Source organism: Coturnix japonica, chromosome 38 (genome assembly GCF_054131305.1).
Source record: "Coturnix japonica strain WE chromosome 38, WE-NBRP24, whole genome shotgun sequence".
Taxonomy (NCBI): Eukaryota; Metazoa; Chordata; class Aves; order Galliformes; family Phasianidae; genus Coturnix; species Coturnix japonica.
The window spans coordinates 2,858,053-2,881,976 of NC_140700.1; the positions used below are offsets into that span (position 1 = coordinate 2,858,053).

General features: G+C 50.2%; 2 protein-coding genes across 9 annotated transcripts in view; both read left to right on the top strand.

Moving 5' to 3' along the window:
• RAB44 (RAB44, member RAS oncogene family) lies at positions 1–8,388 on the top strand. Of its 4 annotated transcripts, none has more exons than XM_085527364.1 (16): positions 1–304; positions 379–493; positions 603–774; positions 921–1,064; positions 1,298–1,388; positions 1,471–1,566; positions 1,802–1,980; positions 2,311–2,368; positions 2,582–2,667; positions 2,821–3,149; positions 5,598–6,143; positions 6,505–6,586; positions 6,721–6,835; positions 7,039–7,140; positions 7,361–7,437; positions 7,578–8,388. In XM_085527364.1, exons 1-16 carry the CDS (start codon positions 125–127, stop codon positions 7,663–7,665), a joined length of 2,460 nt encoding a protein of 819 aa, XP_085383490.1. In that variant the 5' UTR covers positions 1–124; the 3' UTR covers positions 7,666–8,388. The 4 variants fall into 4 exon arrangements, with proteins under 4 accessions (XP_085383490.1, XP_085383491.1, XP_085383489.1 ...); XM_085527365.1 differs by having other exon boundaries at positions 2,311–2,359; XM_085527363.1 differs by having other exon boundaries at positions 2,821–6,143.
• The window catches only part of C38H6orf89 (chromosome 38 C6orf89 homolog), a 20,006-nt gene continuing 4,332 nt past the window's right edge, over positions 8,251–23,924 (top strand). Inside the window, exons 1-8 of one of the 5 annotated variants that reach the window (XM_015884902.2) lie at positions 9,237–9,296; positions 10,776–10,887; positions 11,577–11,784; positions 13,014–13,179; positions 21,623–21,777; positions 22,030–22,169; positions 22,912–23,038; positions 23,599–23,722. In XM_015884902.2, the coding sequence (XP_015740388.2) occupies positions 11,596–11,784; positions 13,014–13,179; positions 21,623–21,777; positions 22,030–22,169; positions 22,912–23,038; positions 23,599–23,722 (901 nt within the window). In that variant the 5' untranslated portion in view covers positions 9,237–9,296; positions 10,776–10,887; positions 11,577–11,595. Of the gene's footprint in view, positions 8,449–9,236; positions 9,297–10,775; positions 10,888–11,226; positions 11,307–11,576; positions 11,785–13,013; positions 13,180–21,622; positions 21,778–22,029; positions 22,170–22,911; positions 23,039–23,598; positions 23,723–23,924 lie in introns of those variants that run through there. The other 4 variants (XM_085527408.1, XR_014938832.1, XM_015884901.3 and 1 more) reach the window with 4 other exon arrangements.

Sequence of the window (23,924 nt, forward strand, 5' to 3'; positions counted from 1 at the left end):
GAGCACTGTGCCATCCAAGCAGAGAGAAGTGCCTGTTTTCCTATTGCCAAACCCAGTCAGGTTTCACCCTTCTGGGCTGTTTAATGGGTCTCTGGTTGCCCTCAGCAGATCCCCACTGTGAGCCATGGCTGAGCAGCGTGTGGGCTCCAAGGGGCGGCGGATGGGATCCAGCCGGAGACGGCAGCTCCGTAAGGATGCGGGTGAAGAACCACCCTGGGCAGCTGCTGTGATGCAGAGAGTCCAGGATGTCATCCAGGAGCAGCGTGGGGATGCACAGGGCTTCATCACTCGTGGAGATATGCAGGTAAGGGATGGGGCTGGGGGAGATTGTGGGGTTCATTCCGACCCAGCTGTCCTATGGATCTGTTTTGTTGTTAGAAACTGCAGGGGGAGGTTATTCCATGCAGCACAGAGGAGCTGGAGCTGCTCTTTGATGGGATGGATGCTGCTGGCACTGGGCAGCTGAGCATTGAGGAATTCACCTCTGGGCTCCGTAAGTGACTCCATGCAGCCAGTGCTTTGCAATGGGGATGCTCATGGGCACCATGGCTGTGGGCACAGGGAGAGGGAAGCATTGAGATCTGGGTGCTGTATTTCTGCAGGGCAGTTCCTGTGTTCCCAAAAAATCAGTAGGGATCATCGCAGACGGAAAGCAGCATCACGGAGGAGCTGTTTGGTCCTCGCCAGCCCAACGTGGGAGGAGATGGACAGCGAGGAGAAGAAACACTTTGCAGCCTTCATGGAGCAGCTGGGAGTGGATGACAGATGGGAAGAGTGAGCAGCCAGCTGAGCATCCCTGGGTGCTTCCCATAGTTTAGTGCCCATGTGGGCACAGCTACCCCCAGGACCACACATCCCCTATCATAGGGACCCCCATATGATCCATCCTTTCTTGCTGCCCTGCTCCTCTCTCCCGGCAGGCAGCAGATCTGGCAGCTCTGGGCCAAGCTGCGGAAGGATGAGCCCCAGCTGATGGGTAACTTGGAGGCTTTCCTGGCCAAGATGAGGCACCGCATCCAAGAAGTCCGGAGTAAGAAGGAGGCCTTGGAGGAGACCCTCAACAAGTGAGTCCCTGCCAGGGAGGTGCACCCAAGGAGGAAGAAATGCACCCTTCCCAGCACAGAGGATTCATGTTATGCTCATGTTTAGGCTCTATCTACAGCCATGCACCCCATGGCCCTGCTGGGTGAATGAACCTCCAGGCTGTCTGTGGGTCTGGTGGGCAATATGGGGTCCCCAGACCCACATCTATGTAGCACAGTTTGACCCTCCCAACCTCCCACCTCCCCCCCACCAGGCGCGTGGCTGAGCACAACCAGGAGGTGCAGCAGCTCTGCGAGGCCCTGGAGCAGCAGATCCAAGAGGAACGGCAGCGAATGGAGCAGGAGGTGGGGGATCCATCCACCCCTAACCTGAGTCACCCAGCACCCCAAACCCAACTGGGTGCTGATGTTCCCATTGCCATCACAGAGCACAGCCCGGAGCCGCCTGCACTGTGCAGTGCTGCAGCGAGCACTGGATGCAAGAGACAAGGAGGTGAAGCGCTTGGTTGCAGCACAGCAGGAGGTGAGCTGACCCCAAATACTGGTGGTGTAATTCTTTATGTTGCATTCACTGCTTTGGCCCAAACCTGGATGCTCTCTGCAGTTCATCACATTGCACCTCCATCTCTCGCTTTACCTCCATCCCTGTGATCCCTTCCTTCCTTGGGAGCACTTAAACTGAGTCTCCCCACCCAAAGCCCTGGGGAAAACCCATCCCCAGCCCTCGAGCAGGGGGTGATCCTGCTGTGTGCCTGCAGCTGGAAGCACAGTGCCGCAGTCTGAGCAGCACACAACAAGCTGCCAGTGCTGAGAACCGACAGCTGGAGGAGAACAACCGTGCATTGGAGGAGCAGCTGCAGCACATCCATGCACAGCTGCAGCAGACACATGAGTGCTTGCGGGCTGCCATGGCTCAGCAAAGGGCTGAGGAAGCGCGGTGAGTTGCACATCTGGCTGCTTTATGGGAGCTGCAGCTGATGGGGAATGAGCTGGATAGGGTTCAGCCATCTCTTGGCTTTGGGATGGTGTGAAAGGTGTGGGGATGTGGTGTGATTTGGTATGATTGGGAAGAGATGTCAGGATTATCAGCACTGTGCTGATAGGGCCCTCCCAGCATTGGGCCAAGGACATGGGTGAGCTCTGCTGGCCCAGTCCTGAGCAGAGCAAGGCCCATCACTGCTTCCAGGGCTGCAAAGGACCCCAAAGAGGGGATGGAGGAGGTGAAGGGATGCAATTTCCATTGTGACCCCATGCTCTGTGCTTACAGGGATGGAGTGGAGGCAGAGCTGCTCGGTGAGACGCTGCCATCCCCGCAGGTACTGCAGGTGTGCACAGTGCGGGGGGTGGTGGGATGATAGAGCAGCATTGTGCTGTGTGGGTGCTTGGGAAGGGGTGAGCAGCAGCAGACAGGGCTGCTACCCCCATATCTTGGGTGGGAATATGTGGAAATTGAGGCAGGAAAGCTGAGAATAGTTTCAAATGGATACAAGTCTCTGCCAAGCTGGTTTTGTTCCCCTCTTTTCCTCTCTTTGCTACAGATGAGACCAGAGCAGCCCTGCTTGGAGATGCAGGTCGGGTTGGGTTCCCAAGGCAGTGAGCCCAAGCGCAGGAGCACCCACCACGTGTAAGGAGTCCTTACACCTACATCCTCCACCTTCCCCTGGCCCAAATCCTTTCCTTTCAGTGCTCCATCCCATTGCTGGGCTCTGTCCCCCCCCATTGCTGGGCTCTGTCCCCCCCCCATTGCTGCTCTCATCCCATTTTCTGCTCTTCTCAGGGTTTGGGAAAAGCCCCCATCAGACACAAACCCATCACGGCTACTCTCTGTAGAAGAGGATCCCTTCCCTGAATTCCTGAAAGAAGAACGTTTTTCTGGCCAAGGCTCTTTGCTAAGAGAGATGAATGATGCAATAGCGGCTCTGAGCACGCAGAAGCTGCAAGCACTGGGAGCTGCTGGGAGCTGCACACACGATGATGCTGAGCCCCAAACAGGATCATCTGGTTCGGCCCCACGAGGGAACCACATCAGTCACAAGGCGTTGGAAGAAGACCTGAGAGAGGGACGAGATGCAGCTGAGCTTCGTGCTGGGGACGGGACACAGGCTGGTGCGTCTGCAGGAGCTCAAGAGAAGGGGGCAGCCCAGGGAGACAGAGTGGAGAGAGCAAAGCAGAGCATGCAGCAGATGGAAAGGGTGTTGTCTGTGCAGGGAAGGGAGCAGCAGGTGTTTAAAGAGGTTGAGAGCCCACAAGAGGCACTGGGGGAGAGCACGGAGATGGGTGAGCAGCCTGGGATGGGGGTGGAGGGAGAAGGATGGGTGCAGGGAAAGATGGAGTGGGAAAAGGTGCAGCTCCAAGGAGAACATTTGGAGGCAGCCCTCAAAGCTCAGGAGGTGGAGCTCCCAATGGGCAGCTTTAGCACCAATGTGCTTTGGATGCCAAGAGAACAGCTAGAACCAGAGGTGCCAAAATGGGTTGAGGTGCAAATGGCAGCAGTGCAAGGGGTGACAGAAGCTCCCAACCCCAATAAAGTGGATGGAGAGGGTAGTGGTGCAATGGAGCACTGCTGGGGAGAGACTGAGGGGACTGAGCTGCAGCCCATGAGTGCGGCTGGTGACCTGGGTGCAGAGCAGGTGGAGAATATGGGTCCAGATGTGCGACTGCTGGAGGCTGATAGAGCAGAGCCAGGGCTGGAGGGAGGAGCTGGGGCTGCTGCAGTGCTTGGTGAGGGACTTTCCTTAGCAGGAATCCCTGCAAGGAGCCCAGCTGGTGGGATGGTACCGGTCAGTGCTCAGGCAGAGGAAAAGGAGGAGGCAGAGGAGCAACTGTTGGGTGAGGTTGTTAAACCAGAGTTAGTAGAAATGGAGGGGGAAGAGGATTCTCAGGTGGACACGCAGCTGCAGTGGGGTCCCAGTCAAGAAGCCCCACTGGGAGGGGGAGGCCATACAAGTGTGCAGCTCACACAAGAGGTTGAGCATGAGAGACAGCACCTGAAAGGAGAGAGGGGGATGGAAATGATGCAGGAGGAGGGCAATGATAAGGATGAGATGGTCTTGGTCAGTGCTCAGGCAGAGGAAATGAAGGAGGCAGAGGACGCTCCAGCAGAGACCCTGCTGCATGGGAGTCCCAGCCCAGAAGCCCTGAGGGATGGATTGGATGACACAGCCATTGCTCTTGGGGAGGATATTGAGGATGGGGGACAAGAACTGACTGAGCCTGGGCTGCCCATGTGTGACCTGCAGGGAGCAGGAGTTGGGCAGGCAGAGGGGGCTGCTGTAGAGCTGCCAACCCAAGGGGAGGCTGGAAGCCTGGAGCTGCTGGAGGCCCTGAGTAGTGGTGCCCATGTGCAGCTGCTTGCAGAGCTGGGGGACATTAATGAGAGCCTGAAGCCCCTGTACCCAGATCACCAGCCGCACTCAGAGCAGGCAGAGAGCTTGGAGCCAGAGGTGCAACTGGTGGGTGAGATTGGTAAACCAGAGTTAGTAGAAATGGAGGGGGAATTGGATTCTCAGGTGTATACACAGCTGCAGTGGGGTCCCAGTCAGGAAGCCCCATTGGGAGGGGGAGGCCATACAAGTGTGCAGCTGACACAGGAGGTTGAGCATGAGGGACAAGATGTACAGCACCTAAAAGAAGAGAGGGGGATGGAAGTGATGGAGGAGGAGGGCAATGATAAGGATGAGATAGTTCTGGTCAGTGCTCAAGCAGAGGAAATGAAGGAGGCAGAGGATGCTCCAGCAGAGAACCTGCTGCATGGGAGCCCCAGCACAGAAGCCCTGAGGGATGGATTGGATGACACAGCCATTGCTCTTGGGGAGGATGCTGAGGATGGGGGACAAGAACTGACTGAGCCTGGGCTGCGCATGTGTGACCTGCAGGGAGCAGGAGTTGGGCAGGCAGAGGGGGCTGCTGTAGAGCTGCCACCCCAAGGGGAGGCTGGAAGCCTGGAGCTGCTGGAGGCCCTGAGTGGTGGTGCCCATGTGCAGCTGCTTGCAGAGCTGGGGGAGGTTAATAAGAGCTTGGAGGCAGAGCTGCAGCCCATGAGTGTGGCTGGTGACCTGGGTACAGAGCAGGCAGACAACGTGGGGCCAGATGTGCAATTGGCAGAGGAAGTTGATAGAGCAGATCCAGAGCTGGAGGAGGGAGCTGCTGCAGTGCTCGGTGAGGGGCTTTCCCCAGCAGAAATCCCTGCTGGGAGTCCAGCTCCTTTTGGGTTGGTACTGGACAGTGATTGTGAGCTGGAAGGGAAGGAAGCAGAGTCCCTTGTGCAGCTGGAGGAGCTCATGTTATCCCATGGAGAGAGAGCTGGAGCTGAAACCCAGAGAGTGAGCCCTGATGCAGAGGGGAGGTCTCTGGATGGAGCTCGAGGTCTGGATGTGGTGCAGGGAGCGAAGCTAGAGGCAGAAGCGGGGATTTCAGTTGAAGTTCAGCATTTGGATCTAAAGCAGGGCCGTGATGCCAATGCAGCTACACTTGCTTCTCCCATCTCCGAGGTACCATTACAAATCAGCACATTAAATCAGGATGTGATGATGCAGGAGGGTGTTCTCATTCCAGATGTGCAGCGGATAGGTGGTTCGGGACAGGCAGCCCAGAGGCAGCTCCAGGAGCAGGTCTCAGCACAGGCAGATAAGGGGAGGCTTCACGCTGCTCCCCAGCAGCCACAGAAGCCACCAGGTGTGATGGAAGCAGAACAAGCAGCTGCTGGACCTGCTGAGACTCCGAAACAAGAAGTGCTGCCAACGTCAGCCCTGCACATGGGGATCCAACAGGGGGAAGATGCTGCAAAGGATGTCTCAGGAATGGCCCTGGGGGACAGCCCGCTGGTCAGTAGTAGGGTGCAGCTCTTAGAAGAGCAGAAAGAAGAGCTCGATGTGGGGAAGAAACAAGAGATGGAGCAGAAAATGAGCCTGGGAGGTGAGCCCAGCCCTGGAGAGCCAGAGGCTGCGACTGTGAATGGAGCAGGAGCTGCCCCAAAGGGTTCCCTGGAGCCGGACCACCTCTACAACGTGCTGTTTGTTGGGGACTCCCACGTGGGCAAAACCTCCTTTCTGTACCGACTGCATGCTGACACCTTCAACCCACACCTCGCTGCCACAGTAGGTAGGTCAGCTCTGCACCCACGTAAGTGACCATAACAGTTCCCTTCCCTCCATTACTTGAGCTGCTGGAGGTCATTACTTGCATATCACTGCTCATGCCAACCTGTCACCCAGGTCCTAACAGAGCCACACACACCTGGATGCTCCTTAACCTCTCTGGGGCACCAGTGGCTTTTCCTTTGGCTCTATTCTCCTCTCTGAATCAACCTGGTCTTACTCATTGTGCAATCCAAGACCTCACCAAGCTATAAAATATCCCCGGGTTGTGGGTTTCCTTGGGAGCAGCTCCACCACCTGGTTCCTCCATCCATATAACAGGAGGGAAACTCCACAATACCCACATATCCCTTTCTGTGTGCCAGGGATGGATTATCAGGTCAAGAACCTCGTGGTGGACAACAAACGCTTTGCTCTCCGCCTGTGGGACTCAGCTGGGCAGGAAAGGTGAGGTGCTGTGCTGGGTGCCTTGGGAGAGCAACCTGGGGCTGCTTAGAAGACATGGATGCTGTTGCTTTGCTAAAGGGATTGCTTGGTTGGTGGTAGCCCCCTCACTCAGTGATGCTTTGTGCTGCCTGCAGGTATCGCAGCATCACCAAGCAGTTCTTCCGCAAGGCGGATGGAGTGGTGCTGATGTACGACATCACCTCGCAATATTCCTTTGCTGATGTGCATTACTGGCTCAGCTGCATTCAGGTGGGCAATGCAGGGAAACCTGGCCCTATAAAGGGAGTGTTGGTAACGTTTTATGTCTCAAATAGTCCCCTGCAGCGCTGGGGAATGGGGGGAACTCACAGTTATCATCCCACATCCTTAGGGATGTATCTGGGTGGTGTGTCCAGCTGTGATTCAAGGAGGTGATGCTCGTACTCCTCACCCTCCTCTCTTTCATTTCCCAGGAGGGAGCAGAAGATGGAGTCACGGTTCTGCTTCTGGGGAACAAAACAGACTGTGCTGCAGAGAGGCAGGTCCCTACACAGGAGGGGGAGCGCCTGGCTCAGGTGGGTGCACGGCCCTGCTGGGGTCCCATTCTAGCTCTGAAAGCTGCCACCAGACAACAAGCATTGCACCCTCAGGCTGCAGTCCATCAGTTATTGGCTTACTTGTTTCCCAAGTCCTTCTGTTTCTGCTTGGCCACGGTGCTCCTTGGCTCCATACAGCAGTAAATAGCCATTGCAATGCAAGGGAAGCACATTTCTCTGTGGGTTCTGTGTCTTCCAGGAGCACCAGCTCTTGTTTTATGAATGCAGTGCTGCCTCCGGCCACAACGTCACCGAGTCCATCGTCAGCCTGGTCAGGTGAGGAGCGTGTTTGGGTTTTGCCAAGGTTTTAATGGGCTCCCTCCTGTATTTCCTATGGGAAATGCTGGTGTGTCACTGCCACCAGAGCTTCTATATGGGGGGGAAATGCGTGGCTCATTTGCTTCCTTTTTGCCCAGGGCACTCAAAGTTTCTGAAGATCGATTGAGAAATAAGGCTGAGGAGGTACCAAAGCCACCTCAGAAGAAAAAGGGATGCTGCTGGTGATGGAGAGAGTCCTTGCTGTGCTCTGAAACTGCAGTGACAGACGGAAAAGCAGCTGGAGATAAGCAGAGACCACAGGGTGGCTGTGCTCAGAGAAATCAGGGCTATGAACTGCACCAGGGAGGGTGTGATATTGCAGTGACTGCAGCTGAAGAAGCAACATCAGCTCTCTTATACACATGCTTCTTCTTTGCATCTTAGAGCCTCCATCCCCTACATGGCTGCTCCTCTGCTACTGCCTGTCCTCCCTCAGCCCTAATCCTTGAAGGCCCCTTTTTACTTAATGCAATACACATTCACTCCATGGCAATCCCCTTCTGCCATGCTTTGTTATGAGATGATTTTATTACTGGCTGCGTTATGGGGCTGGCTTAAAGGATGGAACAAACCTGCTTTTCCCCTTCCCTAAACGTGCTGGTTACATGCAGCAGATGCTGCCTGTCCTGTACAACCCCGCTACCCCTCCACAAGCAATTTTATTTGCTCTCAAAATGTAAGGAGTTGAAGCTGAATACCCCCATTAGATGGCAGCAAATGCAGCAAAACCTTCCATGCTGCTCCAAGCAAAGAACAGCAGAGCCTGAAACCGACCTGCAAAAGAAAAGGCTTCGCAGAGCAGCAGAGAAAAAGAAACGTCTGTTCTGTTCTCTTGGAAATCATGTCTATAGAAGAGGATTGAATCTGTGCCCGGATGCGTTGCAAGGCAGTAAAGCAGGCTGGAAAGCACAGAGGTGGTGTTGGTTTCTTTTATCAGTGAGAGGATGATGTCCAGCCCCATCTCATCAGGTATCCACCACCCTTTTGCTTTGGTTGTGCACCTTCAGGGCTGGCAAAGTGGAAATGATCCTGATATATTGAGACAAATGGTGTTTGGAGTGCCAGCATTTGCTTGTGGTAAAGGATTTCCCTCCAGTCCCCTCGCAGTGCTGAAGTTGGATTGGAGACCTCCGTGCTGGGGTTGGGAAGGCAGAAAATCCCAACAGAGTCATTGCAGTGTCTGACTGAGCTGCAGGGCTCGTTGTTGCAGGTTGATGTGGAGGCTGAGAGCTTGAATAGGGCTGAAATGGAGACATGAGAGCAGCAGATATCACAACCAACCCATGGCTGTCATAGCTGGGAATGGTGCAGGGGTGTCTTGAGGGTGTGTTGATGGAGTGTCAGAAGGCCATAAAGCATAAAAGAGCATCCAGAGGAGGGTTGTGAAGGTGGGGAAGGGACTGGAGGGTGGGACAGATGAAGGCACCAGGTTTATTTGGCTGGAGGAGGCTGAGGGGAGGCCTGATGCTGCAGGGTGAGAGGTGAAGATCCATTGAGAAATAAGGCAGAAGAAGGGACCAAAGCTGCCTCAGAAGACAAAGGGGGGATGCTGCTGGTGATGGCCAGAACCCTCGTTAAGTTCTAAAGCTGCTAGAGACGAAGAGAGACCGCAGAACGATGGTGCCTTCGGAGGGACAGCGCTACTGCCCGGAGCAACCACGGCTATTCATGATGATGGTGCGGGGGGCTGTGGGGAACCCAAAGAACCCAGCGGGGGGAACCGAGAGTCCCAACCCCCTCCGCCGGAAGCAGGAAGCGGCGGCCGGGCCCGCCTCCACCGCGGGCGGGAGGAGCCCGGAGCCGGGCGGCGGAGCGGGGTGAGGCCGGGGGTGGTGAGGGGGGCGCGGGGCGGGCGGCCTGGGCCTGGGTTAGGGCCTGGGCCTAGGCCTAGGCTTGGGTCTGGGCCTAGGCCCGGGCCTAGGCCTGAGGGTGGGCCTAGGCCTGGGCCTAAGGGTCTCTCGTGGGCCGCGCGGTGCTATGGAGGCGTTTTCTGCCTCTGTTTATTTAATTATTATGATATTTTAGAGGTTGGAAGGAGATTTTAGGCACTCAGCAATGGCCTCGTTGTGGAGGTGGGGTGCAGGCCCCGTTCACCCAGCGTTGGGCCTGCTGTCCAGTGTGGAAATCTTCCCTTATACTGCTCTGTTGGGTTTCCCTGCTGGCATAGAGATATTCAGCAGCCTTTCCCTTCTCAAGGCTGCTGAATATTTATCTTCTTAAGGCTTCATTCCCAGCCCTGTGGCAACCCTGGGTTTGGTGGTTGGTGGGGTGAGAGCTGCTGCTCATCCCTGGGATCTCCAGGCATCTGCTGCTCCTCTTGGGCTGCCTTGGAGTTCATCAAAAATGGCACAAAACATGTGGATATTGTGCTGCAAACGGCTGCCTTGAGAGGTTGCTGTGAATAAGGCCCACTCAGCGTGTGTGTGTGCAGCAGCAAATTGCATACAGTGGCCTCTTGTTGTTGTTTTGTTGGCCTGGTTGTGCTGATAGGAAGGAACTTAATAGATTGTTATTTATCTTTGTTTAAGGCCTCATCTGTTCTCAAAGGAATGTCTTCAGTAGCATCTTGTGTCCCAGCTGAGGGTTTTTCACAGGTTTTTTCACTGTGTGTAGCTCACAGGGGTTGTCTGCAAATGTGCTTCTTAGTGCTGAATACAAAGGTCAGGGTGGAGAGAATTAAGATCATAGAATGGCCTGGGTTGAAAAGGACCGCAATGGTTTCAACCCCCTGTTATGTGCAGGGTCGCCAACCAGCAGACCAGGCTGCCCAGAGCCACGTCCAGCCTGGCCTTGAATGCCTGCAGGGATGGGGCATCCACAGCCTCATTGGGCAGCCTGTTCCAGTACATCAAGATGTGTCTCAGCAATTTACTGTAGTAGGATGCTTCTGCTGTTTGGAAAGGAGGACTCTGCTGTGTTTGACGGTGTTTCTGTAGGGATAACTGTGTGAAGCAGATCCAGCAAGCAGAGGAATTCAGCATGGGAGAGCTTTGCAGGCAGAAGTTTTGGCATGTTGGAGTAAGAGGAAGCTGGATAACCCTTCACACACCGGTTGCATTGTGGAGGCAACATAAAAGCTGTGGGGAAAAAAAAGGCATTTAATATCATGTTGTATTGACCAAACCTGCTTTTGGGCAGCTTTGCGAGCCATGAGGCTGCTCAGGTGGTGAGATCTGGGACAGATGATTGCATGGAATGGAAGGAATAGTGGCAGAACAGGGCCAGGAGCTAATTAACCCAGCAGTGCAGTGCAGTATGCTTTCCTTATGTGCTTTATTTTTGATTCCGGCTTGTAGAAATCTACAGTTTGGGGTGAGAATGCTCAGCCTGTTCTGTAGGTGCTCTTGGTATTGCAGAGCTCTGCCTTTGTGGCAGACAAGGGGAGCAGCAGTGGATCAGATTTCATAGGTGAGTTCATACAAGCTTCCCTTTGAAATCTCTTTGGGAAGCAAATTGCTGTCAAGTTCCATTTAGTGCCTGTAGCTCACAATGCAGTTCATCCTGCATTTCTGCATGTGGATGACCTGGAGGCAACCCCTCGGTGGGACACAAGGGTTCTCCTGCCTGCAGAACATGCTGCTATCTTATTACTGTTACTCAATAATCACTTGGCCTGGACATCAGGTTGCGAAAATGTGAACCAATTGTAAACTGTTGAACTTTACCCTGTACATACAGTTTATTTCCCTGCCCTCTTCTTATTGCTGACGGGGTATTTAATGAAAGCAAATCTATGTTAAAATAAGTGACTACAATTATAGTGCAGGAGGAATTGGCTTGGCTGCTGTCTGTGGTGATCAGCGTTGTAGTGCTGGCTCTTGTACTCGGTGAGCAGTCGCTTTATGGGATGGATCATTTGGAACTGATGAATAAATAGAGTTTCACTCATTTTTGGGAAGTTCTATTCATTTACATAATCTGCAAATCTCCACTGCTTCTTTTGCTGTTATTTTGCTGCTTCTTTCAGTTCCCTGAAGATACCGACCCAGCAGAGATCATGAGGACTGCAGCTAGGTTGTTTCTTTGTGTTCCTGGGCTGGCATTGAGATGGGTGACTGGAGTGTGCTTTCTCTAATCCATTGAGTCTCTCTCCATAGGGATTTCTCATCGGAGGCCATGGAGCTTTCAGCCAACGAGCTCAGCATCTACGATAAGCTATCAGAGACGATTGATCTGGTGAGACAGACTGGCCACCAGTGTGGGATGTCAGAAAAAGCCATTGAGAAATTCATCAAGCAGCTCTTGGAAAGAAATGAACCCCAAAGGGGCCCACCCCGCTACCCTGTCTTAGTAGCCATCTACAAGGTAAGGTGTCTCTGTGCATACACAGCCCATTTATGGCTCTGAATTTCTCCCTTTGCATCTGAGCCTTTTGTTTCCCATTGCATTTTCCAAGTTCTTTAAGACGATGTTAAGTGTAGCTTCCTTCCTTCCTCCCATAAGCTGGTTTGAAAATAGAAGGCAACTGACTTAGACTTGAAATTACTCGTGTGAATTGAAAGTTGAACATGTCAACACCTCCCTCTCCTTGAATTATCAAAGAACGAAGTCTTTGGATTGATTTTTGAGGCAATGATTCCAAATATCAGCACCCACAGTGGAAACATGAGGAAGGAAGGAGGTTCTTAAAGTTCAGGGTTGTATAATGAAAGCGTCCAAGTTCTTTTTCTGACTCTGTCCTGAGTTTCCATCCATCTTTATTCTCCTAGTCTACAAAATGAAGCTACTGCTATGGTGCTTGATGAGAGAAAAATACTTGGAGAACCTGAACTAAAAGATGCTGTAAAAAGCATTACCAAGTGGGGGAAAGGATGCTATTGTGTTAAGTAGGCAGGAGATGTTACAAGTATAAAGTGCTTCTCAGTAGCGTAATGTTCAGTAGTGCGTTAGTGTTGTCTTTGAAGAATCATCACAGTGGTTTCCACTTAGAAAAATAATCAAGCTGTCATCTTCCCTTCCCATAAAAGCTGTGAAATGAGGCTGGAAAATGGGAAGCTGGGAACTTGAGCTTCCATCTTCTCTTCTGCATTTTGCCATTGGTTCACTCTGTCTGGGGGGCAGAAATGCATTGTGTCATCTCTTGGAGGCTTGTTTGGGATTCTGGTGTGGGGGAGCTGGCACCACCTCTGCCAAAATGTTTCAAGGCTTGTGACAGATGTTTGCAAAAAGCTTTGAAAACCTTGTGTAAGAGGTGTGGAGGGATGCAGGCTTTCATTTGGTGAGGTGGGAGGAATCAGAACCGTCTGTAGATGATCCTCTTTGATTTGGTGCTGAGCTGTTTGCAGCTTAAATGGACAGAGCTGTGTGGCTCTGTTTTGAAGGCTGCTGAGTTTTGGTTTTGGATGGCCTTAACAATGAAACCAAGTGACATCTTGGTGTATGAAAATAGCACCGCAGTTAAGTGAGGACCCACAGTGGAAATTCGGATGTCCATCTTACAGCACACATCCTCAGCATTTGGAAGGTGTGTCCTGTGCTGAGGGCACATCAGCTCACTGCAGTGTAATTAATTACATGCCTGTTTGTTCTTGCAGGGCCTGCTCACACTGGGACTGGTCTTGCTAACCGTGTACTTTGTGATCCAGCCATATAGCCCGCTGCCACCTGAAGCTCCGCTCTCCAGAGCCCATGCTTGGGGTTCCCTCATCGGCCACATCCGGCTGCTCTCTCTCCCTATTGCCAAGAAGTACATGCTTGAGAGTAAGGAAATAATTTTTCTTCTGTAACAGAAGCCTGGAAAGAAATACCCACTTAAATACCATCCACACAAATCACTCGAGTGTCTCCTTGGGCACCAAATAACAAATACGATATTGGATTGACAACATGCTTTTCCCTTTTCCTACCACTGTACTTAAAAATAGCATCCTGAGTTCTAGCCAGGGCACTTTCCCTTCTATTCACTGGGGCTGAAGCATATTTTATCTCTTTACTTTATGATTTTCTGCTTGCACGTTCTCGTTTTCTTGCAGTTTCTGGAACCATGGTAAGATAGCTGTGCTGGGTATATGTCACCTTTAGGCATACAAAACCAATTTGTTTTCATATTTATGAACAAAGTGTAGAAATCTCCACCCATGACCTGGGTTTAAGAAAATGTAGCTTTTGCCAAGTGGCATATTGGGAAAGGACTGTGGGCTTGAGAACCTTCGGCCTTCATAGCAGCCAAAGTAACATTAGGTACAGTGTGTGTGAGGGAGCGAGATGGATCTGTCACGAGATGGTGCTGTCATGGGAAATGTTCATAAGAGAAATGGAAAAGTGTGAGTATTTCTCATTCCCAGTTATCATTTCCACTGACTTAGGCTGACACCTGGCAAAAAAATGGGCTCTGTGAATTATTTTCAGCAGGGCTGTGGCACAGTGTTGATCATCTGTTGGCTCGCTGTAAAAACAAACCGTAGTGTCTGTGCCCTCGGGTGGTTTATATTTAGCATGAGCAGCTCATTGTGTTGGAGCTCTGTTTGGCTCTGACCTTCCTGCTGTAGCTAAAAACGTCTCCCTGAAATGCCAACACTGTTCTGCATTCTCTCTCTGTGTCTTCCTGTCTTCCTCTGACGTGTGGCTGGCTGTTCATTTGGGTTTGTATGGATCAGCTGGGGTATCCCCCATTGTTTGCTTCCTTCCTTACTCACTGGGATCTCTCAGAGAGAGGAAAAAACAAAGGTGAGGTGGTGGCTCTGATGGCCATTTGACACCAGTGGCCTGCTTATCTGGTAGTGTTTATGTGGGTCTGTGAACACCCCTCTGCTTCTGTGTGCAGCATGTTAGGATGTGGTGGAAACCATGGACTGGAGCAGTCTCTGAGCAGCCTGATTGAGCTACAGATGTCCCTGTTCATCGCAGGGAAAGTTGGACTGGGTGACATTGAAAAGTCCTTGACAACTCAAACAGTTCTGTGGTTCTATGACAAAAGGGAACGGCTGGGATGGGTGGGCTGCAGTGCTTCCTCAGAACTTCCTTTTGCATGATGTAATGTTTTGTCCCTTAGATTTGGCCTGGTGGTCTCCTGAAGGGTTAAAAACAACACCTGTCGTGCTGTCTGAGGACTAGAGTGTAAGACTTAGGGGATCTTGTAAGTAGTCCTGGCACTTTCAATTTGTATAGAAGACACCGTACAAGGAGTCTGTGCAGCAAAGGAAAAGCACGGCCCAAGAGACTCAGTGTATGGAATCATCTTTTGTTCTCTGAATAGGTCTTTGCTAGATTAATTTTTAGAAGGAGCAGAGGCTGAAACACGGGTGAAACTTCTTGTGCTCAGGCACCAGTACAAGTCCAGCTTGGGCTGTTCATGCTGAAAGCCATCCATTAGTAGTTTGGAGGCCGCCCTGGCCCACCGGCGGTGCTGGCAGCCTTCCCTTGACCACACAGCCCAAAGTGGTGTGGACAAAGCCTGAATGCAGCCAGGCTTGTGTGGGTGGCTCGTTTCACTTCCTCTGGGGCAGCGGGGGCAGCCTGGCTGTGTGGGGCTGAGGTCTGAGGCTGTGCTGTCCCTCATGGGCCAGCTCTGAAAGCAGTGGTTTTGAAGCAGTTTTCCTGTTTGCAGGTTGGAGCCTTTTCCCCTGATAGGTGTGGGTTGAGCAGCCAGGTTTCCCCAAGAGCCAGAGCCCTAAATTAGTGTGATGACATCACTTAGAGATGAGCAGGGGTGCGGGATGCTGCTCCTCCTCCCTCCAGCTCAAGGTAACCTGCATTCCTCCTAACCTTCATCCTAGTCCCTTCTACCCCAGGAGCTGTGCTGTGGATGACAAGGGCTGCCTGTGCCAGTGACTGTGGGAAGACCTTTGAGCCTCCACTGCACAGCCAAAGTGAAGAGTGCAATGTGTGCAGAGCTGTGTCTGTTGCGTTAGGTTTGTAGGATTGGGTCCAAAGTAAATTTCCTCTTTGACTGTCTTTCTCTTCTGCTCCTTGCCTTCTTTATCCCTCAGATCAATTCCCATACAAAAACTTATGCTCACACCCTTTGTGTCTTCAAAACCAACCCTATATCTTTGGGTTTGGCCCCTGTGCCTCTGTTTTAGCTGTTTTCCCTAGGTTAGGAACCAAGATTCCTTTGGTTTGGGGTAAGGTTATACACAAATGTGGTTTGCATTTACTCTTCCTGAGCTCATGTTTATGCAGCTCATGTTTATGGGTCACGCTGCCTGCTCTGGGTAGGGTAAGTGCCTCTCATCACGTGAGCATTCAGCTGGACAACTGAGTGCTTCACATTGCACCTATCCCCAGGGAGGTGAGAGATTTGCTGACCTTTGGGATCTGTGTTTTGTAAGGAACACTGAATTTTGAACAGGCGTTTGGGTTAACACAAGACTTCCCAGAGAAAGCAGGGCCTGTGTAACATGGATTCGTTTCTCTTTTCTGAATGTGCTGGCATGGAGAAGTCGCTCTATCTGTGTTTCAGTTCTCTCCCTTTGAAGTAAAGCTATGAGTACTTCCTTCTCCCTTGCAAGTGTTAGGAGGAAACGCAGTGAACTCCTGGAGTGTGTAGTAATAGGTGCCAGGTCAGACACTACATATTTATCCACAGTTCTTCCCTTTGTGATGCAGTGCGACATCTTTATATCTTTTTTGATATCTCAATATGAATTTAATTGTCATATTGGTAACTGTTCCCTGCCAACCACACAGAATAGGTAAGTATGGTAAGTCCTTGCAGCTCAGAAACCTCAGTCTGTGGTGAATGGGCTCTTATCCAGCAATGTGACCATTTACAGGAGTTGTTACCAACATGTGATGACCTAAAGGAAAAGCCAGCTTTGCTTCTAATAATGAGACCCTGTCCTGACCAAATATATCTTACACAGTTCAAAATCAGCTGCATCAGTAGCTGTTTATCACCTCAAAAGTCAGGTGCAAGCATATATGTAGCTCAGTTTTGGATATATGATCCTGTGCAGTTATCTCCAGCTGAGATAGACCAGCATAGACCAGAAGGGCTAGAAAACATCTTTGTTGGCTTTATTCGTAATCTGTTTTAGAGAAATGAACGCTGCTGGAGGAGCTGTGTTTAAGCAACACCTTGTAAGTGGCATGTCAGCATCACACTGCAGGGCCTGCCAGGTGCCTCTCAGTGCTGTTTGTGGGGATGGGTCACAGCAGGTTGGGTTACTGGGGCTGCTCAGCTGGGAGAAGACAGCAGCCCGTGTCTCTTGGCTGGCCACCTTCAATTTGGCTCCAGGTTTGCCTTGGTGCCTGGCCAGGCTCTGGCTTCTTTCTGGACTTAACCCTTTGCAGGCAGCCTGTGATGGACCAGCCACTGCCAGATTTCTCTCTGTTCCAAGTTCATTGCCTCCCCTCTTATTGTAGCCCTGTAGCATGTTTATCCTTGGCTCAGCTCCATGCAAAAAGGGAGCATCCAGCGTGCCTGTTTTACCTGAGGGAGAGGTTCTGCTTCCTGAGCTCAGCGTGGGCATAGAATCTAAGCATTCAGTCTGCCTTTCTCAGGGGGTTTTGCAGCCCACGCTGCATGTGACCTGCTGGGTTCATTGATCTGTGAGCGCAAGGAACATGGATCTGCTCTGAATGAAAGCTTTGAACAAGAAAGTTTACTTGGGACATAAAGCAGGGTCTGATTTCTGACTTGCCCATCTTAATGGTCTAATCACTATACTGCCCTTCTTTTCTGCCTTCAGCACAGCCCTCTCATCTTGATCACAATGGATCTTTATTTTTTTCCTTCCTAAAGAAAGTGCATTTTGTCTGTTCAAGCTCTTTCTATGTGTGCATACACCCACGTTCCCACTAAAGAGGCTTGTGCATGTTGAGGTGTATGTGAGCATGACATGGACTGCAGACAGGGTTTGCTTCCATCCCCGTGCAGCTGCCCATTTATCTGATCTGTGTGTGTGTAAACATCCTTTTATAACATAACCTGAACAGACCAGCAGACACCTGTGTTGGCTCATTGAAAGGAGGATTAAAAAAAGGCTGATGTTGCAGTGCAGCGAGGTGCCAACCTGTTTTCAAACCCTGCTTTACTTTGGCCTTGGTTCAGCCAGTGGAATGTCTATTTAGATTTGCTGTCAGTAAACCAGCTCCAACTAACTGGCAATCCAGAATATGAAGAACTCTTCCTGTTGCTTATGTATTTTGGTGTCTTCAGAAGTTCTCTCCTCGTTTGCAAAGTGAATCCTCATTTTTGGTTTACTTCCCAGCCAAGAAGGATTGTGCAGGACCGGTTGCAGAGGCCTATAGCAGAGCTCTGTTTGCACTGGTGACATGGGCACATCAGGCCTTCTGCAGACTTAACTATCAGACAAGTGGAAGCAACTGAAAGGGATCTGCTTTGAAAGAAGCTGAGTTCCTCCAAGCCAGACACTGCCAGAGCAGCACACAGAGGTGCAGGTTGTAATGGGCACTGGGGGCTTTCCTGCTTTCCTGACAGCTTCATCCCTGCCTTCAGTTTTGTATGCTGGTAGGTGAAGATTTCTCCTGGAAGTCATGCTCTTTTGTCCCACAGGACTGTGAGTTCCTCTGAAGTTGGGCTGAGCAGACTTGATTTCACAATGGCTTGTTGGATCAAAATAAGTTTTATGCTTCATTGGAGATTGATTCATCATCCTTTGGTTGTTTGACCAGCCGTTACCCATTAGTGACATGAGGGAGTAGTTCTTTGAGCTGTTGACTTTTTTACTCAGTTTCAAAAACTAAGGATTTATTAACGCCTTTACTTGTAGCTGTTATTTTGTTGCTGGCTTTTCCTAAAAATGCTACAGTACGAGCTGGGAGGTTCTTTCTCCTCCAGGCATTAAGTGTGTTCAATATAGAGCTACAGGTGTGTATGTCCATAAGGCTGCAGAGATCCTGACACAGCTGGAGGCCATTCCTGACTTGGAACCAAGGACAACCAGACCACAACCTGGTGGGGGGCTGGCAAGCTGTGTCCACACCTGCAGTTCTGCATGCAGAAAGGTTTGAGTTTGCAGCACTTTGTTGGGGTCAGGAGCAGCCCTTGACTCCATGTCTCTTGCTGTAGCAAAAGGTTTCCCTGCTAGATGGTTTCCCTCTGAACCACTGCGCTAGCAGACTGATTCTAGCCTCTTCTGTGGTCCCTAAAGAGAGCAGGGCTGTTGCTGAGGCCTTGCTGCTGTACTCACATCTATATGGGCAAGCTTCCATGAGTTTTATTGCTTCACTGCAGTGGGCAGAAGCAGGGCCAGGTCTTCTCAGTAACCTCAGAAGATCCAGTCTGATCGTCCACACCCCGCATCTCTGGGGCTGTGCACACACACCCCTCTGTAGATCTTAGGGATGGCCAAAAAGCTTGGGAGATCCTCTGGAAATGGCCAAGTAGGGCGGGGTCCACATGTTAAACTGATTGTAAATTGAAAATTATTTCTCTGCATAGTGGAAAGTACAGCCATAAACTCCTGCCAGCATTAATCATAGACTCGTTTTAGGGGAAGCTATCTCTTCATCTGTGCTATGCTGGCAGCTGGAAGTCCACAGCCCTGGTGCTGTTAGGACCTATCCAGGCTCTGGGGAGAAGTCAGCCCTTGTTCTGTAGAACTAATGAAGTAAAAAAGCAGATATTGGGTCGGTGTGATCAATGGGGAGCTGAGGTTCTGTGTAACAAAATGAAAGCTGCTCCTCCAAGGGCAATGAGAAAGCACAAGTGCAGAGGAGAGATTGGCTGGGACTGGCCCACACTTGTGTCACGTAATGGGTAGTTGTGTGTGTCAGTGCTGCAGCTGCTTCCCTGCAGCCAGACTCCATAGGGATAACTACACCCGCCCAGCACTTTAGTATTTGCATGTGAGTGGATGGGACCATGGTGTGACTGCTGCGTGGGGATGGAGAGTGCATCTTTCAGGCTGCTGTGTGTGCACAGACAGTTTGCTTGGCTTAAACCAAAATAATCCCCCAGGGTGTCTGGGCAGGGTGATAACGTAAAAGGAATGCAGGGAGTGTAATCGAAAGGGAAAAGGATAAGCATCCTTGGTAAACCTCCTGCTTTGGTCCCCAGTGTGCAGTTGTGTGCCCTCTATGTGTGGTCCCATCTCTCTCCCTCCTTGGTAAGGGCAGGCCCTCAGTGCTGCCTGTACTTGTGATGCCAGTCACACACATGCTGGTGCACAGACTGACACCCTCAACAATCAATCTAAAAGATTAATTGCCAAATAAATAAATAAAAAAGAGTCCCACAGTCCCACTTGCAGCATTTGAAATGCATCTCAACTGTGCTCCGCTAAGGTTATTCATGGGGAAAAAGAAATAACCTCCTGAATCAAGCAATTGAGAATGCAAATAGCCCAGCCTGCCTCAAAGGAGGGATCAAGCTCTGTAATGTCAAAGCTGATTAACATCCAGCTACGTGGGGTGCTGCCTTGAGACCTGGGAGAGAATTTGGGGGTGTCTGAGCTTAAAGCTTTGGGATGAGCTCTCTGAGTTTTGCAGAGAAACAGATGACAGCGGTGTTGCTCTCTGCATCATGACAGGCTATAAGATATGTTTTCTTGTTCTTTTCGTGGTGACTGCCCTTCCTCTGGAGAGATCTTTCAGCCTTTTGTTTCCCATTGCTGACCAGCTGTTTTTGTGAGCTTTTTTGATTGTAAAACCGAAGCTTTTTTACAGCCATTGGAACAAGGATTTTCTTTTTTTTCTCTTGTGAGCAGGGAGGGAAAATACATTGGAACAGTTTCTCATGGGAGTGGGACTTCTGCTTGCAATGAGGTTTCTACACTTTGCTTTTCCTTTTTACTCCTTTCACCATAGATGAAAGTCCAGCAGAACTGCAGCTTGCATCCCGATCCCTTCCCATCCATATCACAGCAGTAGGGTGAGGAAACTGCAGCATATGGGGATCGATTCAGAGGAAAAAAGCAACATGAATCCAAATCAGCTCCTTGTTGTAACAACCCAATGAGACCCTATGAGCCCCCCTGTGATATTACTCTTTGTCTGCTGCAGATGTCAGAGGGAAAAATGAAGCAAATGCTTTGCTATTAAACGGTATTCATCAATTACGAGCTGTAAGCAGGAGTGTTGGTGCAGCTGGATACCACAGTCACAGCCCCATGCAGTTTGCAGGCCCGAGGAGCTTCTGTGCATTGCTTTCTGTCCATATTGCAGACAGGAATCACTGTCTCCTCTTTCTCCCCCCTATCTCATCCACTCTGTTTCCCTGCTGGGTGTTCTGCAGTGATGTCCAGGAGGCATGAGCTGTTTTGACATGTGCTGGCGGTGTGGGGAGGGCTGGGCCTGCTGTGAAGACAGATCTCTGGACTCCTCATCTTGAGGCTTCGGGTTGCCATAACCCACCCTGACAGATCAGGTGTTTGGGTGGATTTGCTGCATCTGCCCAATTTCAGCATCTCCCTGTAGGACTGAGGCTGTAACACGATGGCTGTCACTGCCACTAAATCAGAGCTGTGCCCTGATGTGCCGGCTGCAGCTGTGGATCCCATAACATAGAAATACATGGGATATTCAGCAGTGTTTTCCCTCATCCTATTTGTTCAGTATTGCAACAAGTCACTTCTGTGAAGGTTTACTTGCTCTTCTGTGCTGGTAGTTGGAGGAGGGAGGTGAGATAAGAGACATCATGTAATGGTTTCACTTAAAACCTGTATTTTTGAAGATATAAATACATGCAGCATTCACTGCAGGCCAGTTCAGCTAATTTCTGAAGCTTAAAATGGACATGGCTGTAGTGCAGGGGAATACTGGCAAGTAACTGTATAACAAGCTGTTACGTACACTGCCAAGTTTTTCCTGATATTGGCTCTTTTCTCCCTGTTTTATCTTCAAGTCCGTGTATGAGAGGAAGAAACACATCAGCACCACATCTTGCTGAAATCCCACATTGCCCAGCAGCATCTGCAGTTGGCAAACCTTGCCCAGGACAGAGTCTGAGTAAACGCAGATGGAAAGGGGAGGGTTGTGGTTTCAAAGATGTGTTAACAGCATCCATGGCACCCACACTGATGGTGTTAGGGTTACTATTTTTCATCGTGGAGCTTATTTTTGTCTCCTGGGTGTCTTCTTGATAAGTGTTTGGATTGCTTTGAATGACTTAAAGGCATTGGAAACTGTAAGAAGTCTCCATGTTTTGTGTTAGGAGTAATGAGTTTATCATTGAGTTTATCTCCTTTTCATTTCATTTTTGGTTTAATTAAGCTCATTTCTTTTGTTTCCTCTCAAGAATGCCAGGACTGGTGGGCATCAGGTTGCAGACAAAACGCTTCTACGCTTCCTGCAAACTGCACAGCATGTTCTACTGTGAAAAGCCTTCAGATTGTGACAGACATCGGGGAGCTATCAGAAAAACTCCAGAGGTCTCAGCCATTTCTAATCAAGGTAATACCTGGATTCAGAATTCACAATTAATTGAGGTGGAATGTTCATCTAAGAATACATTTAGCCCGCATTTATATATGTCAGGAGGGTGAAGAGCTGTCTGCATCCTTAGCAAGTTGTTCCTCTGATTAATTATCATTGTGGTTGGACACTTGGTGGCTGTCACTCTTGGATGTTCTTCAGTGGATGGAAATGGGAGAGGGGAGAAATTCTCAGTACATGGCTCTTTATTTTGTTTCTGTGTTGTTTAAGACAGGACAATCTCTTTCCTATGAAGAACTAAAGCACTTTCAGTCCCAGGATCCTGAACTGGCAGAGATTATAATAGAAGAAAATTCATCTGAATTGTGGAGCTGCCTCTCGAGACAGAGCTTCCCATTTTTCCTTCCTTGGTAGGTCAAAGATGAAACCATCCGGGTGCTGGATGTGTCCATCTCTGCTGCAGGGCTGCACAGGCTTTGCCTGTGTGAGCTCCCAGGAGCTCGCTAGTTGTGCTTTAACAGGAGGGAAGGGGAAGAGATGTGGGTTACAGACTTGTGTCTGCCTGCTGACTCTGACTTGATCCAAGCAGAGTATTTACGCACTAAAAATGAAGCTCTGCATGCTGTGACTTCACACATGATAAAAATATCCCAGTGACTGCCTGGTCCTGTTCTTCAGGTCATGTGTTAATCATCCAGGCTGTGGTCTAATCACCTGTGACAAATGATTTGTATTTTTAATAACCTCTGCAAAGTCCTCTGCTGTCTATAGTGACTGAGAGGAGATACCAGGACTTTTGCAAATCCTGCAGGATAGGTGGATAATTCAAAGGGAAGAGGGGAAGGAAATTGTTTAGGTATCCATGACGTGTTTGTTCCCCATTTATATTGTCCTGCTGCATGATTCCATGTACTAAAAGAGCTTAGGTTAAGAATCTGGGAAGACAAATTTTATTCCTAAGTGATGTTTGTGCTCTTAGCTTCTCTAGTCTGCCCCCATCTCCCCATCCAAAACCAGACTAATCTGCCAGCATCTGTGTTTATCAAGCATCAGTGTTTGTGAACGATTTTGTTCTTGGAAGTATTATCATAATGTGATATTTCTGCAATCCAATGTTCTTCTTGTTGGGCTTTTTTCACTCTTATTATTTAGGAACAGGTCTGTGAACAGAACTCAGATTCTGCAGGAATTTTTCCCTGCTTCCTCTTTGCTGTCTTTCCCCAAGACAGTCTCCCTAGAGAACTGCTTCCTCATCCGCCATCCAGATTTGGGAAATAAGGTGAGAAATTCATCCTGGAGCCATTGTTTCTCTAACTGTGAGTTGTCCTTCAGAAGCTCTAGGCCTTCAGGGGATTTGTATGTTTTCAGTTCTTTCCACTGCTATGTGATGTGGCATCTCAAGGTTGCTGTACCCCCCAGAATTGGGGGGAAAGTGTGTGGTTTCTACTTATGTGCTGCTGGGACACCGTATCTGCCTCTCTCAGCAGTTAGAAATGCCTATGGGGTGTCCCAGTTCCTCACGTTTATGCCCTGGTCTGTGTGTGCACCACTGGGCTCTTTCTGGGAGCTGTTCCTGGTAAAGTTCTACCCATTTTGGGATACCTGCAATGGGGACACGTCACAGAACTGAGGGTTTCCAGCCTGATCTTTGTTTCCATATGAGTTTTATGGAGGGAACTGCCTTGGGAGGCTTTGCCATATCTATTGATACATAAGGGAGCAGCAAACCTGTAGTTTGTGCCATCTCACCTTGTTGCAGGGCAGTAACCTGCCCTTGTTTAATCAGACAGATCCAAGAAAAACTGGCAAGGCTTCTGAAATAGTCTCCTTTCTTCCTAGAGCTACAGTTTGCACAGCCTATTTGTTGTTGGAAGTGGACAGCTCACCCTGACTGTTATACCTCTGGACAAGTGCAGAGAACACTGTGAGATGTTCAAGGTGGACCTGGAGGCTGGAGATTTGGGTGAGTAGCTGTGCTGTAATCTGCAGGCTCTGGGTAAGCTGGGGAGTTGCTTCCATCTGGATTTTTTTATAGGCAACACCTGAGGATGTGGTGTGTGCCTGTACTGAGTGTGAGTAACAAGACAGAAGCATGATGATTTTGGGCTGGGAATTCATGGCTGGGACTACAACTGCATGAGATGCTTGGTGTAAAAGTTCCTAAA

Excerpts from the sequence above, each read along its gene's own strand:
- RAB44 (XM_085527363.1), top strand. The coding sequence starts at position 125 with ATGGCTGAGCAGCGTGTGGGCTCCAAGGGGCGGCGGATGGGATCCAGC. Across the intron at positions 775-920 it reads GTGGATGACAGATGGGAAGA|GCAGCAGATCTGGCAGCTCT; the intron begins GTGAGCAGCCAG and ends CTCTCCCGGCAG. Across the intron at positions 6,144-6,504 it reads ACACCTCGCTGCCACAGTAG|GGATGGATTATCAGGTCAAG; the intron begins GTAGGTCAGCTC and ends TCTGTGTGCCAG.